The 15,991-nt window shown below is 37.6% G+C and overlaps 1 protein-coding gene across 1 annotated transcript; it reads left to right on the top strand.

Moving 5' to 3' along the window:
- The first annotated feature begins 2,992 nt into the window (after positions 1-2,992).
- On the top strand, positions 2,993-15,676 carry LOC121424520 (TM2 domain-containing protein 1-like). Its single transcript, XM_041620234.1, has 6 exons — positions 2,993-3,172; positions 10,159-10,405; positions 11,467-11,540; positions 12,221-12,314; positions 14,004-14,169; positions 15,188-15,676. The coding sequence occupies exons 2-6, from the start codon at positions 10,266-10,268 to the stop codon at positions 15,299-15,301; spliced, it is 588 nt and encodes a 195-aa protein (XP_041476168.1). The 5' UTR covers positions 2,993-3,172; positions 10,159-10,265; the 3' UTR covers positions 15,302-15,676.
- The last annotated feature ends 315 nt before the right edge of the window (positions 15,677-15,991 follow it).

Genomic DNA, 15,991 nt, shown 5'->3' with positions numbered 1-15,991 from the left:
CGGAGACAAACGTTACACAAAATTTTAAATTTTGAAAAAAGACCTTAAAAAAGGTAGGCTTGTCAAGACAAGGTCCCCATGGGCCCCTGATATTTTTCATTATTATTGAGTTTTTACAATAGGACCGGGACATTAGGACATTTCAGTGTCATCATATTGAAATAACTATCTTTCTCTTCCCAATTTCTAAGAGTGAGATGATTGTCAATATTCCATTCTGAAGAAATGGACAATTTAATTATTAAATCAATAACTTAGTTTTTATTCTAATAAGCATAACGCTAAAACTGCCCGTGTATTATGGCCTGAAAACTAGACATTTCATGCAAGCATTTTTGAAATTCATGAATAGGATACATGAGTTAATATATATCTTTAATAATTAATGCCAGCGCAAATCGGAGCCAGAATTTTTGATAAACTGTCATGAAATGGGGATTGCAAGTAATTTGTTAATTAATATTGAGATAATAACATACAGTGCGTGCGTAACGTACATCGCTAGATACCTCTTGACAACGCGTCGGACCTGAATAGGGATATTTTGAGTTATGGAATACAGGAAAATGATAGGTACCTGACGATCAAACAGCGCGAGCAAAAAATGTTCATATGATACAGTGCACTTTAAAAAAATCTATCTGTAAATCAAACAAAAAACAATCTGATATTTTAAGCCATAGGCGGCGGAAGCGGGGGGGACGTGTCCCCCCCTAAATTTTAGATGGGGGGGGGGACGGTCCCCCTAAAAATGTTTGATAACCTTTTTTTTTTTTTTTTTTTGCTTGTTTTTTGGTTAGCAACTACTAAAATTTAGGTTGATAACCTTTTTTGGGAGCGCTTTTCAAATTTTTTACCTGTGTCCATCTGCCAAAATTTCAGGTGGACACCCCCTAAATTTTTTGGCTTCCGCCGCCAATGTTTTAAGCTCCATATTGATCAAGATGATAAATCACCTAACAGGCAAAGCGAGCGCGAAGCGCGAGCAAAAATTTTATATAATGGTGATAATTTTTTTTCCCAAGTCATCCCCCCATCTTATTTTTTTCACTCATCTTCCTCATCTTATCTTTCTTCGACTTTTTTATCCTCTCTTTTCTTTTTTTCCCTTTCTTTCTCCTTTTTCCTTTTTTGCTCCGCCAATAGGGGGGAGGGGGCGGGCCCCTCGGCCCCCCCGATCCGCCTATATGCTGCGTTATCGTGGGATATGACAGCCGGCACAGTGTTGCGGTATAGACTCGGTTGTGTAGGCTATGATGCACCATTTCCGTTGGGTCTTGTCACCAGATTTTTTATGATGCCAAGATGTGGATATCGGGATCAGTGGAGCGTTTCATCAATATTTTCATCCGACAAGTTGTCAGATCTGACATCTTTCCATGATTTTGATTGGAGAGGCACTGTTCCTATGGTAACTGTCGGATAAAATGGGACTAGTCGGATAAAACGTCTGACAAGTTTCATGAAACGCCCCCCTGATGTCGCCTTGTGTCACTCCGATCAAGATTCCAGGACGGGGGCTGGAGTGCATACCCTGTTTACTATATTATGAACATTACAGTATATTTTTTAAAGAAAATTTAAACAAATGTTTGAATCTTAAACAACAATTAAAGCATATAAAAACGGTCTCATTATAAAATAGGCCTACACTATATATACTGTTAAAAATAGCTTAAACAACGCTTTTTACTATGTGCATCGCACAGCTAGTTGTTTAAAATCTTAAACAAATTAAAATAGTCAACTATCATGCAATTAAGCATGGCAAGTGTTTGAGATTTTAAACACTTGTTTTAACTGTTTAAACAACTTACTGTGCGATTCACATACTGAATAAACAGCACTGTTTGCGGCATTTGAGAGCATTTAATTCAACATGGTTGTTTTGAAACAATTGCATGCATGTACGTAGGCCTATCGTACCATTTCACTCTTGAACAATCATGAATGTTACGATCTGAGTAATCTCTATGAATCCCTTTGTTGTGCCTTTCAAGGGGGGGGGGCATGGACTTTTTGGTAAGGCATTTATCCTCATTACCAGGTCCCGGAGAGGACCTTAAGCCGTCGGTCCCCTGGTTGCTCACACGCATTCGTGCTTATCAGTCAGGTAAAACCTCGGTATGACATGACATGACCGGATTCCCCTACCTGGCTCCGCTACTGCTTTCCCCAAGTGCTACAATATTACTTCTTCTAAAGTTAGATCTGAATATTCTGAAAATGCACCCCTTAACAAGTATTGTCGTGTGAAACCCTACCCTTAACAACTTAGTTGGAAACAAAACGATACTCTTGGCAAATATTCCCTGAAATGAACCCCTAAAGAAGTACAGGAATGTTTTATTGTTACGGGTCCTCCGGTCATCGGCTTTACCTAATTTGGTTTAGTACGACCCCCACCTTCTACACCTCTCGCAAATAGGACTCTAAACACGTAGTGTTGGGGCAAAAAGGACATCCTTTATAAAACATTTTAATTTTGTTTTATCATCCCCGCAAATTCGACCCTAAACACGTAATTGTCCTAGCGAAATAGATACCCTTTTTTCATTATTTTTGTGTTTTTGACACCCTTATCACGTTACGTACGTAACGTGCCCTATCGTGAAAAAGACATCCTTTTTACGTGTTTTTTTGGTCGCGCATGGTATCCACTCCTCAATGTAAGTGGCCCCCCCCCGGGAATGAATCAAATTCATTCATTCTTTTGATAAAAAAATGGGGGAAAAAATGAATTACACCGAAAAATCACAATGGTGCCCTTCTTTCCTCAACGCCGTCCGCCCCCCCCCCCCTATTTCACTCCTTTAATTTCTCATTTATAATTTTCTCCATTTTTTTCGGAGAGATTTTTTTTTCTTAGAGGGGGGCGGGGCACAGTAGAAAAGAAGTGACGTTACAGAAAGTACTGTTCTGATTGGTCAGAATTACATGTAGAGTACATGGCTCAAACAAGAAACCATTTCATTCATAGCGCATGTAATACTTTTGCACACATATCTGATTAAATTATCATGCTTCTGTGATACAGTCGTTCAAATTGGACAGGGATTAAATCTCCGTTACATCACATTCGTTGGCTACGTGGTAATTTGGTGTGTGCGATGCGCGACGTTGGCTTCTCATTTCCCTGCTAGCTGCTCTTGTGGTGTTCTGTACCGTACCCGTAAGTTGTCATTCAAATATTTCGCCCATTTATATTATGAGTGCTGTGAGTGTGAAGTTGCACTAAAATAAATCTAGATTCTACTTTTTTTTCTAGATCGAACTGGATCTAACACTAAACAGTAACAATGTGAGTCACGCGTAGCCAGGCGTAGCGTAGCCTAGGCCCTAGGCTTAGGTCGTAGGATGGGGGGTCGGGTGTCCGGACACTTTATCTTTTTCAAGCCTTCTTTTTTGTCTGTGGATTACACTAAAAATATGAATCCATTACTTGTAATCATTTTCTATTTTGTTCTTTATAATATTTCCTAACATTTTGTACTAAAAATTGATGAAACTTCGCTGGTAAATTTTTCCAAATGACATGGACCTTATCGCAAATAGCGTCTGTCGCGTGAGGGCGTCTGTCATCGCAGAGGATCACGGGATGCGAAAGGGGGCAAACGCAGAATCGGCTTTTGGGAAGCCATACAACGCCATATGTTTTGTGCAGTGTCACTCAAAATCCAGGCTTTTTAAAAAGTCTGATTTCTTCGTATTTAAATTACTTTGGATACTTGAATGTGGATTTATAGAACAATCTATGTATCATGATTGCCCAGTGAAAGTATGAACTCAATACTCACCATATTTTCGAAGTTTTATGGGGCTAAACTTGGGAAGATTTTGTGGGAAAAGTGAGACGGTGATTGCGGGTCAATGCCGATCGACGTCGACTTTAGAAGAGAGCAGCGATCCCAAAGTCAGCGATCCCAATTAGATAGCAAATTTTTCCATTAATTTAAAGAATATTCATGAGAATCATAATGTAGACCATATATTCTCCATATAATTTAGCGATATAGTTTTGTTATTTTGGGGCAAATATAGTCCTCCTTTGCAACTCGGGCTCTTTAGTTTGATCATACAAGCTCTATATAGGGGGTGAGACAAATCTAAAGTATATAAAAAATAAGCTATATATATATTAAGCCTGAGTCGAATCGATTTTAAAATCGGTGTTCGATCGATGTCATCGAACACCGGTGCAGATTTTGCAAAATCGGTGCATCGAAAAAAAAAAAATACGTCGGCCGGCCGATTCGTTTGGTTTACACAATCAATCATCAAAATATCAGTAATGTCCAACTTTACTACTACTTACTTGATTTCTATTGCCCCCAAAATGAAACCGAATGAGTAATTATGATGCTATTCACCATTAATTTGAAGTTTATTTCGATCATAGTTCGAGTCTTACTTGTCTGCTCGTGCCGAGATAATTTATGCACGATGAATTCATGAATGGAAGTCATGGCCATCGATCGTGCATGCGCAGTACTGTTCTTTAATCAAACCAGAAAATGGCCGGAAATTGACGCGATCAACGTAAAATAAATCTTGCTTTCATGAACAATATTAATATCATGACCATAGAAGTGATAGAACATTATTTAATCGTAATATTTAACAATAATTTGCATATGATAATCATTAATATGAATTTAGAGCTTGATGTGAAACGTTTGTATTTCGTTTCAATTTTCAATGGCGGACATCTCATGACGATCGACTTGACTTCTTGAGTCGAAGTCGAGCTAGTGCACTTGTCTAAAAAAAATAATCATCACGTCAGGATTGATTCTCGAACATTGTCTACATGCAAAAACTCTGTTCAAGTTCGTAATATCACCATATAATAACATTTTACATGACAAAACAGAGAAAATTGCGTTTGATATTTTTTCCCATCAATTTGAAGCTAGTTTGTGCCCAACTTTGGGCTCTGATTTCATGAATGGGAAAATATGTCATACGTCATCAAACACGCATGCGCATTGTGCTTATTTTCTCGGAGCTGATGGAGGAGACGTCCAGAGATGGAATAACAATAGAAATAATCCCAGTATTATTTCTTCCATATGAACATAACATACTTTGCTGACATCGTCAATATTCTTAGTATGACCATAAAATCTTGTTAAATCGTAATAATTTAGATGAATTTAGGGCTCGATTCGAAACATTCGTATTTATTTTGATCGCATGCTCAATTGCGTCTAAAAAACTGGATTGTCATTATCAGGATTAATTCTCGAACATCGTCATAACTCATAGTCATATTCCACAATCTTTCCTCACAATCGTTATATCAGCATTGAATAGCAATTCAAATGACCATCCAGAGAAAATTACGTATTTATTCCCATAAATTTATTTGGAGCTCATTTTGGATCCAACTACACAATTTCAGGCAAGTTACAGCGCTCTCCGTTGATTGCACTTGTTTGCTGGCGCTGACGTCAAGCACGCCTTTTAGCTTTCGTTTCGGGAGAGTGAGTGTACGGAGCTGCGGACGGGGCTGGTGAATGGACTGCGAATGCTAGTCGACCGAAAATTATTCGGATCGACTCTGCGTGATTCATGTCTTTATTATTGTTTCATTTTAAACTTATATGTTGTCATCTGCAAATATCATTGTTGAAGATATTTTGGGAAGAATTCTGCTTTGGTCCCCGGCCTTTTTTGTGTGTTTTGTGATCATGGAAAATACAAACGAACTTTGCTCTGTCATCTGCTTGTGCAACGCTCACCCGGCCAACGCCAGCGCATACCGTCAGTGCGTAGTGCATATATGCAAAGCGCATCGCATCGATCGACGCAAAAACAAGACTAAATTTTCCCCGCCTTCAATATTCGATGCATCGATGTTCGATCGAATTAGAGCTGTCGAACACCGGTTTTCAAAATAATCGATATGACTCAGGCTTCATATATATATATATATATATATATATATATATATATATATATATATATATATATATATATATATACAGTATATATTATTTATTTATTTATATCATATACATAATGAAGGACATATACAAATGACATGCAGATTAAATAAATCCCTGAATTTGAAACATCCCTCCAACTCTGTAATATTATTTTGTCTGAAACTTAGTAGATGATGGATATATAATTCATATAAATGATATATATTTCATTCTTTTGATAAAAAAATCTTATTTCAACATTTACATCTTCAATTTATTTCATCGCATTCAGTCACTTCTCATACAGATCACCTTCCTCATTAATTTCTTTTTGTATCTTATTTTTCTCTTAATATTATTTTCATCTATTCTCATTTTTTTTTCTCATTATTTAATTCATTATTTTGTCTAAGCATGCCAATGATTAAACTTCAGAATGTCCGACCGCGATCCTGAATAATATGCAACTATTATGTAGCCTACTCTGTGGAGAGAAAAAGAAAACACAGCTCGGTTTTTATAGGCCTACTGAATAAAATCATGATTGAGATAATTATTTATGAAACATGTATTCTTGACTATCGATTGATATTACAAACATACATAACTAGAATAAAGTAATCAAATGTACTGCAGAGTTTGTTTTATTGATCATCATTTTATTTTTGCTTGGAATTAGGGACCAGTTTCCTCCACTGCCTCGCCGACGTACACTGTCCCCAGGGCCGAGAGTGCATGCCCACTGTCCCGTGCATGCAAGCACACTGCACAGCAGCTGCGCAGCTCAAAACACGCACAGACAGTGCGCGAAAATGAAAGAAAATTATACTTTTCTTCATAAAATCTGTGGTAATTCTTGCAGCTATAGACAGCACATCTATCCCCCTGCACCCATGATTAAGAAGAAAAGTGATGTTAGACTCTGGAACAAATATGACGAGGCGTTTACTGGAAGTTAGCAAAATGTTGGCTGCGGGCGTCGATCGTATTTTGATACACTATGGAAATCGTACACTTTATTGTCGGCTGCTTGCGCTCGCATGGTCGCATCTGGACAACAGCGGCGCTATTGCCCCCTTTGCGATCCCATGATCCTTTGCGTGAATCTATTTGCGATAAGGTCTATTGTAAAATTGATCGTCCGGACACACAACCCGTCCGGATACACAACAACTGGGTATATCCGTCCGGATACACAACAACTGGGTATATACCCAGTTGTTGTGTGTCCGTACGGGTTGTGTGTCCGGACGATCAATTTTGGAATGTCATTTGGAAAAAATTACAAGCGAAGTTTCATCAATTATTAGTACAAAATGTTAGGAAATATTATAAAGAACAAAATAGATAATGATTACAAGTAATGAATTTATATCTTTAGTGTAATCCACAGACAAAAAAGAAGGCTTCAAGATAAAGTGTCCGGACACCCGACCCCCCATCCTACTCGTAGTCGTGTCTGACATGATCTTTCATTAACATCACAGTCAGTGCCACTCCTAGTACCAATGAGGTCCAAACAGTGAGTCACACAGACACAGCAAGTCACACTGAGTAACAAACACTTGATTGATGTACTGTTGAGAACTCAAAGGTAGAAAAACGGCTAAAGTTAATTGTTGTATAATTTTGTTGGCAGTAACTAGTTAGGTGGCTATTAAACTACTAGTAGTTAGACATTTAAATTTTATATTGTTAGACGAAATTGCGAAACGGAGTGTCACTCAGAGTCTCAGTCTCAGTCAGACTCTCAGAGTTAGACAGCTGGCAGCCGTCTGTTTCGAGGAGTTTTTTTCACATTTTTTTTTAAGTTCTCCTCGTACACAGACGGCTCGCTATCGTGCAGCAACCATTAGCTAAGGGGACTTGCAATGCAAAATCCCCCGTCGGGGCTCTTCAATTTTTGTCTTTAATGAATAAAAATTTTGAAAATTAACGCGACCAAAATGCAAATTAATATTCCCTCTTGGCATTAATTGCCTGAAAACGGAGAAAAATCAAGTTAAAAGGAACAAAAACAGTGACTTACCTCGGCTGTCGCGCTAATTCACTTCCCCGTTTTATCCGATCTTAAGTACTGGCCATTGAGTCCCCTGTACAGATCGCGCTAGAACTTCGGTCTCTGTATTTGGTGAGTGAAGCCAACGGAGTTCAGCTGAACAACCAACATAACAGAGACCGAAGCTTTTGGTCTAAATCAGAGTCAGACTCGGTGACGCGTGTCATGTCTGACACCAGGGAGCTCCCGGCAGCTCCCTGTCCCTAGCTGGGTTAACATTGACATAACCTTGTTCACTGTGAATCACAGCATATCATTAGCATACGTGTTAACATATGTTATTAATTAAATATTTCATAATTATAAGGTCATAAAGTTTTTTAATATGTTTTGTTTAATCATCAGTAGAGGCACACGGCCAATATGGGAGACTCTCTCCAATATTGCAGAGCTACCAAGTCTCACGCATTATGCGTGAGACTCAAGCATTTTGGACTCTTGTTTATCCCCTCAAATCTCTGTCTCACGCAACTATCACAGCCTATCCCATTGTACACAATGTCTGTGATCTCACTCAGATTCACAGAAAATCTCACGCATAGCTGGTCTTTGACCTTGGCATCTCTGATATTGGAGATTTGCTTTGCAAAAGAATAAAAGAAACAACAACAAAAGCATCATTTTTTCCACCCAATATTTTGTCTCAATGAGGTCAGAAGCCTATTTGTTTTGTGTGTGGATGACAACAAAAATCCTTTAAAAACAAAAGTAGATGGTGAATTTTTTTAAAGAAGATGGTGAAGAGGGGTAATAATGAGGAATCTGCTTATCACATTTATATTTGCCGCCTAGGTAATCCTTTTGCAGCAAATGTAAACAAAAGGAAATTGGTCTCCCAAACTGGAGACTGTCTCTGAAATTGGATACCCAAATTCTTTACAAAATAAGTCTCTGATATTGGAGATAATCTCCCACATGGGAGACAGTCTCCAATATTGGCTGTGCGCCTCTACTGATCATATACGGTACTATAACAGAAATATATATCATAATAATCCATGTAAAACTTTATTACTTTGGTTTACAACGTCATCATCCGTTAAAGTACAGTCCACCAGGTTGGTGTATACTCATCGTACTAGAAGAATTGTGCAGGAGTATGTACAGTGCTGTGGAAGATCTATTCTATGTGCGGTTAAAAAAAAAAGTGTAATTGGATTTTCTTCACCTCAGCCTTGAAGCTGGCTACTGAATTGCAGTTAAATGTAATGGCAGGGAGAATATTCCACAGTCTAATGGCATCAGGAATAAAAGTTTTCTGATAAACATCCAATTATAAATTTTGATGAAATTTCACTTTCCCCATTCGTTTAACACATGTATGGAATTATTTGCAGAGCTACCAAGTCTCATGAGACTCAAGCATTTTGGACTCTTATTCATCCCCTCAAATCTCTGTCTCACGCCACTATCACAGCCTATCCCCATATACATTGTACACAATGTCTGTGATCTCACTCAGATTCACAGAAAATCTCACGCATAGCTTTGAACTTGGCATCTCTGTATTTGCAAGACATCTTTTATAGTGTTTACAAGGTCGTAAAATGTTTGCTGTGTTTTGTTTCAGTGTTTGCTATTAAAGAAATACCGGTACATATCAATCATGATAATCCATGTAAAACTTAGTTACTTTGGTTTACATCCAATTAATTGTAAATTTTGATTTTCCCCTTTCGTTTTACACATGGACAAATGTCCCGTACGTCACATTTCCCATACGTCACAGTGCAGATGTTTATATTTTGAGCTATTACATAATAACAACAATGAGTTCTATGATTTCATTCATGGCTAATGAAACTTGATAAGATACAAGATGAAAACATGATAATGAGAGATTTCCAGATTATTCCAATTCACAGTTTTAATGACAAACTTTTAAAAAAAAAATCAGCTTTTGTCTGGTCCCGTACTTCAATATTAATTAAGATATTACATCATTAATGGAATTGTAGATCACCAATTTTTTTTCCTGAATAAAGAAGATACAACTGGCCTTCCAACATCCATAAAAGATTCTCTGTTGTGCATTTATTTTATATGTTACACACCTTTAAAGTCTCTAAATTTCTCGTACGTCACAAGTCAAATAGCTTGGACCTGCCCTTATTCAGATTTAACACTTTGTTAACCACCCTGTCAATCTTCAATTTTCTCTCTCAACAGACTGGAAACCTCCAAACAGTGCAATTGAATTTGAAGACTTATACAACTGATACCTCCTAGAACAGAAGATCTTCCATTGAAGACCTCCTGTTGAGAAGTTGGGCCTGATGGCGGTTTTACTGTGTCTACTGAGGCGACTGAGTGAACGGAAGTTATGGATATGCCTGAGTATTGTCATTGGTCTACTTCTTGACATTGTCTGTCTGGAAGATATTGATCTCACTTGCTCTGAGCTACTACTTGGACAGTATCCTTGATATGATCAGCAGAAAAGAGATGCTTTTGGTTGTTGATAGTGATGATGACAAAGAGAAAGGAAAAAAGAAGATAAAGATATGATGATGATGATGATAATAATGATGATGTGAATGATGACATGATGATGATGATATGAGGATAATTGTAGATGATGGCATGTGATGATGATATGATAATGATTTATGATGATGATATGATGGTGATGATGATAAAGATGATGGTTGTGTTGATGATGATGATAGTGATGATGATGATGGTGGTGGTGGTGGTGTTGATGTGATGATGAAGATGATGATTATGATAATAATGATGAAGATGATATGCCCGGGGGAGGGGGGGCACTCACATATATTGGTGGTACGTGCCGCTTTGATGACCCCCCTTTTTCAGACCTAATTTTCAGTTTCTCTAGATACTCTGAATGACAGAAGTTCCATTCAGAAGCCCCGCCTGGCTCGTAAGACCCCCGTTACAAAACATCTCAGTTCCCTAGCCCTGCTAAAATTGTCCAGCAGGAGCTGCACGCACAGCTTCACAACTCTCTGCTAGCAGCTCCATAGGCCCATAGTGCCCACATGTTTACATGCACAGTGCTAGCGTGCACCGTACCTACTGTACTGCGGTCCCATTCCGTAGACCGTTTTTCACACCGCCCGGTATTATATTTAGTTCCCAAGACCCTGTATTTTACCCTTGTGGTCTGTTCCTTAGACCCCCATTTCAGGGTTTCGTGAGGCACACCCCCATCAAAATGTAATTTGAGTGCCCCCCTCCAATGATATGATGTTAATGATAATATGATGATGACGGTGATGATGATTATGATATGATTATGATTGTTGATGATGATGGTGATGATGATGATGATGAAGATGATGGTGGTAGTGGTGGTGATGATGATGATAATGACAATGGAGATTATGATGATGAAGACAATGATGATGATATATAAATTAATGACATTGATGATATTTTTCAAGATGATAATTCAATGAAGGTGATAATATATTTTAGTTTCTTGTTTGACCCTTGACCCATGAATTTAATCAGATATCAGTGCAGTGACCCTGAAATAGATCCTGTAACTCAGGCAGCAAGCGGATGTACAGATGGCAGTGTTAATGGTAGGTGAATTTCTCAGGGTTTCAATCTTTCTTGTAGTCAAAGCAAGAACAGAGAGATGACTGTATAAAGCTCCTGAAGGCAGATAATATTTACTTGTTGTACAAGCAGTTGGTCTATAGTCTAATACCACATGGGTTAACCGCAAATCTCCCGGGGTATTTTGATTCTTGTCATTCCGGGGGGATTACCAGAGGTGGAATAGATGGTAATGATTATTTGGATGGCTTTCTTTCATGGAATACCAGAAATATTCCACTCGTTGGGGCCAATATTCCACTCGTTAAGGCCAATATCCCACTCATCTTTGATTCTTGCCCAAACTCTTGGATATTTCTGGTATTCCATTCTGAGCCATCCAATATAATATAATTATTATTAGACAAATGGTAAAATGTGCTATATGGCAAATGGTTTGTAGATGAACTGGATTTAGACAAGTATAATAAGACCATGTGAGAAACGGAAAGTAGGCAGAGTGGTTGCAGACCAATCAGGAATGTACCAAAGACAGGCTTGTCCATTTTGATGAATTTCTTAATAGGCAGACAACAAAATGAAACAAAAGAATAAGGACAAATCCTGAATGTGTTCTAATAATTCTAAATAGAAATACATAGCTTGTAGCAGTTGGAGAATGCTTTCCACTTCTTCATTTCTGTTCTTGATTTTGTTCATGTAGTTGACTGTTATCCAGCTCCTGGTATAACATGTGATGGTACAACCTATAACGGCACCACTCCTGGATTCCACAAACAAGTTCCTTGTAGAAACACGTAAGATTTGCTTGTTTTAGTTCTCTGTCTTATCTTACATTGTCTCACAGGGCATTGCAATCCATGGCATTGCAAATTTTTAATGAACTTTGACAATGATAGATCAATTTTGCACTCCTTTTTGCAAAAAGCAAATCAGCAATCAAATGCAAGACATATGAATGATTAGAGGATGCCAAAGGGATTTGCAATGGATCCAAATTGACGCCTGTTACCATGGTTAGATACGCTATTTTATTCACGAGTCCACTGTTTGTAGAGTGGACTCATGAATAAAAACAGTGGACTCATGAATAAAATAGCGTATCTAACCATGGCAACAGGCGTCAATTTGGCGCACTGTGACAAAAGCGCTCATCAGCATTGGATATGTGTTATACAAGCGCCTGATATGCACTAAATTAAGCGTAATTTATACAGGAAATATGCATAAACCATGGACTCAACCGTGGGTTTTCAAAACAACCTTTGTGAATTCGGGCCATAAAGTCTGATGGTCATCAATCCACCTGTGTATCTTAAAGGGGAATGAAACCTTTGGAACAAATAGGCTTGTGTAAAAACAGAAAAATCAAAGAATAAGAATAAAGAAAGTTTGAGAAAAATTGGACAAATAATGAGAAAGTTATGAGCATTTGAATATTGCAATCACTAATGCCATGGAGATCCTCCTATTGGCAATGCGACAAGGATGTGTGATGTCATTGATGAACAACTTTCCCTTTGGTGGACTATAAAATTACCCTCAAAATGTCTCTTTTTGCATTTTCTTATGATGATACAAACTCTTATATCCATGATGTATTCTTAAAAAATATGTATTACATGCCCTCATTTAGTAAGAACACATGATCTATGGATAGATGTGATAAAAGAGGCAATTCAAGTGAAATATATACTAAAGTAATGGAGAGAGTTGTTCACAAGTGACATCACACATCTTTGTCGCATTGTCAATTTGCTATCTCCATATCATTAGTGATCGCAATATTCAAATGCTCATAACTCTCTCATTATTTGTCCAATTTTTCTCAAACTTTCTTTATTCTTATTCTTTGATTTTTCTGTTTTTATACAAGCCTATTTGTTCCACAGGTTTCATTCCCCTTTTTAAGATACACAGGTGGATTGATGACCATCAGACTTTATGGCCCTAATTCACAAAGGTTGTTTTGAAAACCCAGGGTTGAGTCCATGGTTTATGCATATTTCCTGTATAAAAACGCTTAATTTAGTGCGTATCAGGCGCTTGTATAACACATATCCAATGCTGATGAGCACTTTTGTCACAGTGCGCCAAATTGACATCTTTGTCGCATTGTCAATTTGCTATCTCCATAGCATTAGAAATCGCAATATTCAAATGCTCATAACTTTCTCTTTATTTGTTTGATTTTTCTCAAACTTTTGTTTATCTGTTTCTTCGATTTTTCTGCTTTCACACAAGCTATCTTGTTCCAATGGTTTTATTCTCCTTTAATTACCATTGTTGATTCTGCCATAATGGATGCTATTATCCTGAGTTACCTTAATTGCAAATGTTTATGAAACAAGACTCTAGTCTGACAAATTGCTTGTACTTTGTACTTTGGTGATTATTTGACTTTTGGAAGGTTGACGTATGCAGAATTTAATGACAGTATTGCATTTTCATATCGACTTTGATATTTTTATGTTTCCTATATCCAGGAAGGGCTACTCCTACCGGACAACTCTCCTTCTCTCCATCTTCTTAGGAATGTTTGGTGTTGATAGAATGTATCTGGGCTACCCTGCTCTAGGGCTACTCAAATTCTGCACCATGGGTCTTCTGTTTGTTGGCCATTTTGTAGATGTCATACTCATTGCAACACAGGTACTATATGAGTCCGTTCTCATTACGCTTTCTAAAACCGATTCAGGAAACCACTTTGGAAGATCGCTTTGCTAGCATTCCCACTTGATAACACGAAAATGGTTTTCAAAATCACTTCACGTAAAGCGCTCATGTTGCTATGGAAACGCTCTCAGTGGCAGTGGGGTGACACATTTCGCGCGAAATTTGAAACCGCAGCATAGGCATTCTACACCTGTCGTGTGGAGTAGCGCGCTCAAAATGTGCGAAGATCGCTTCCCGAAGTATGGTTGTGTCCTCACTTACGCTAAATCCTGTTTAACGAGGCAAAGCGATCTTGAAAACTACATCGCAAGGTGGTTTTCCAAACTGTTTTGGAAGATCGCTTCCAAGACCGCTTTGACCATTCTCACTACGCGTTAAACTAGTTTCCAGTAAACTAGTTTCAGGAACGTAGTGAGAACAGCCTCTATGTTATCACTTCCATTAAAGTTTCAGTTCAATTCATTTATTTTCCATCAAATACTCAATCAAAATAAATACATGATTACAAAATTCATGAATAGAAATCGAAAGGACCCCAAGAAAAGCATAGCTTGCGAGGATGGGGCCCTGTACAATAATCAACAAAACAAAACAGATCTTAGATTATTAAAGTGTTAAGGGGTTGTCACTCCTACATGAGTTTTAGCCAGCACATGCTTATATTCGTATGACGCAATATTAGTATTCAATCAACAATTCAGTTCTTGATATCAAGAAAATAGATTCTTGAAATAAAGAATTAAGTGCATTATTTGTTTTATAAGATAGGACACAGAGACACAAGTCTTTAAAAGGTTTTATGGTATTTATTCATTGCTCATCTTTTCTTTCACAGTAACGCTGGTTTGCTGGAATGTGCGATAAAATGTCAGTTTTTGTAGTACACTTATTCGCTCTGCAGTTCAATGTGCAAAAATATGTCATGCGACACGTTTGACCAATTGTGATGCTTGGCGTAATACACCTATTTTATTATTCTCATTAAACTCTTCAGGTGGTTGGTCCGGCTGATCGCTCAGAATATGAGATGGATTTCTACGCCCCAAAGCTGATCAAGATGGGAGTGGACAACGAGACTTACTATGTTCCACAAGATGTTCTGACGTGACATGCTATTTAGTGATTTGTACATAGAGACTTTTTATATATTTATATCTAGATTTTATAAATCATATTTACAACTCTGAAGATATTCTGATGTAAGTACTCTTTAAATATCCAAAGCAAAGTTAAGTTTGGGTCATTATCCCACTTAAGATACACCCTAGAGGCCATATTATTCACTTTGGAATAGTCTGACTGCATTTATATTTAATAGTCACATGACTTTAAAGGAAAATGAAAATACTTCAGGGTCCTGTCTTACAAAGAATTTCGGTTGATCCACTCAACCACAGCGATGGAAATCCAGCAACGTCAACATCTGAAATGCAGGTTTGTTCAAAATGTATGATGCATATGCATGCATTCATTGTTTTCTTGAGAATTCAGTATGCCTCTCTTTGTTTACAAAGGAAATTATTCAATTTTCCTTTAGAAATAGTCATGACAATGATGGATTTCCATGGAATTGAGGTTGATCTGATCAATCGTATCTCTTTGTAAGACGGAGTCCAGGGCCCTGTTGTACAAAGAGTTACAATTGATCTGATCAATCGTAACTCTATGGAAATCCATTAGTGTCATAATTTTTTCTACGAAAAATTTGCACAATGTCCTTTTTTATAAAGAGAAGCGCAGTGAATTTTCAATAAAACAATGAATAATGCATGAATATGCATCACAGCTAGAAAATATT

The sequence above is a fragment of the Lytechinus variegatus genome, chromosome 11 (genome assembly GCF_018143015.1).
Source record: "Lytechinus variegatus isolate NC3 chromosome 11, Lvar_3.0, whole genome shotgun sequence".
NCBI classification, from domain to species: Eukaryota; Metazoa; Echinodermata; class Echinoidea; order Temnopleuroida; family Toxopneustidae; genus Lytechinus; species Lytechinus variegatus.
This window is presented reverse-complemented; position numbering and strand designations above follow the sequence as displayed.

Excerpts from the sequence above, each read along its gene's own strand:
- LOC121424520 (XM_041620234.1), top strand. The coding sequence starts at position 10,266 with ATGGCGGTTTTACTGTGTCTACTGAGGCGACTGAGTGAACGGAAGTTA. Across the intron at positions 12,315-14,003 it reads CAAGTTCCTTGTAGAAACAC|GAAGGGCTACTCCTACCGGA; the intron begins GTAAGATTTGCT and ends TCCTATATCCAG. Across the intron at positions 14,170-15,187 it reads TCATACTCATTGCAACACAG|GTGGTTGGTCCGGCTGATCG; the intron begins GTACTATATGAG and ends TAAACTCTTCAG.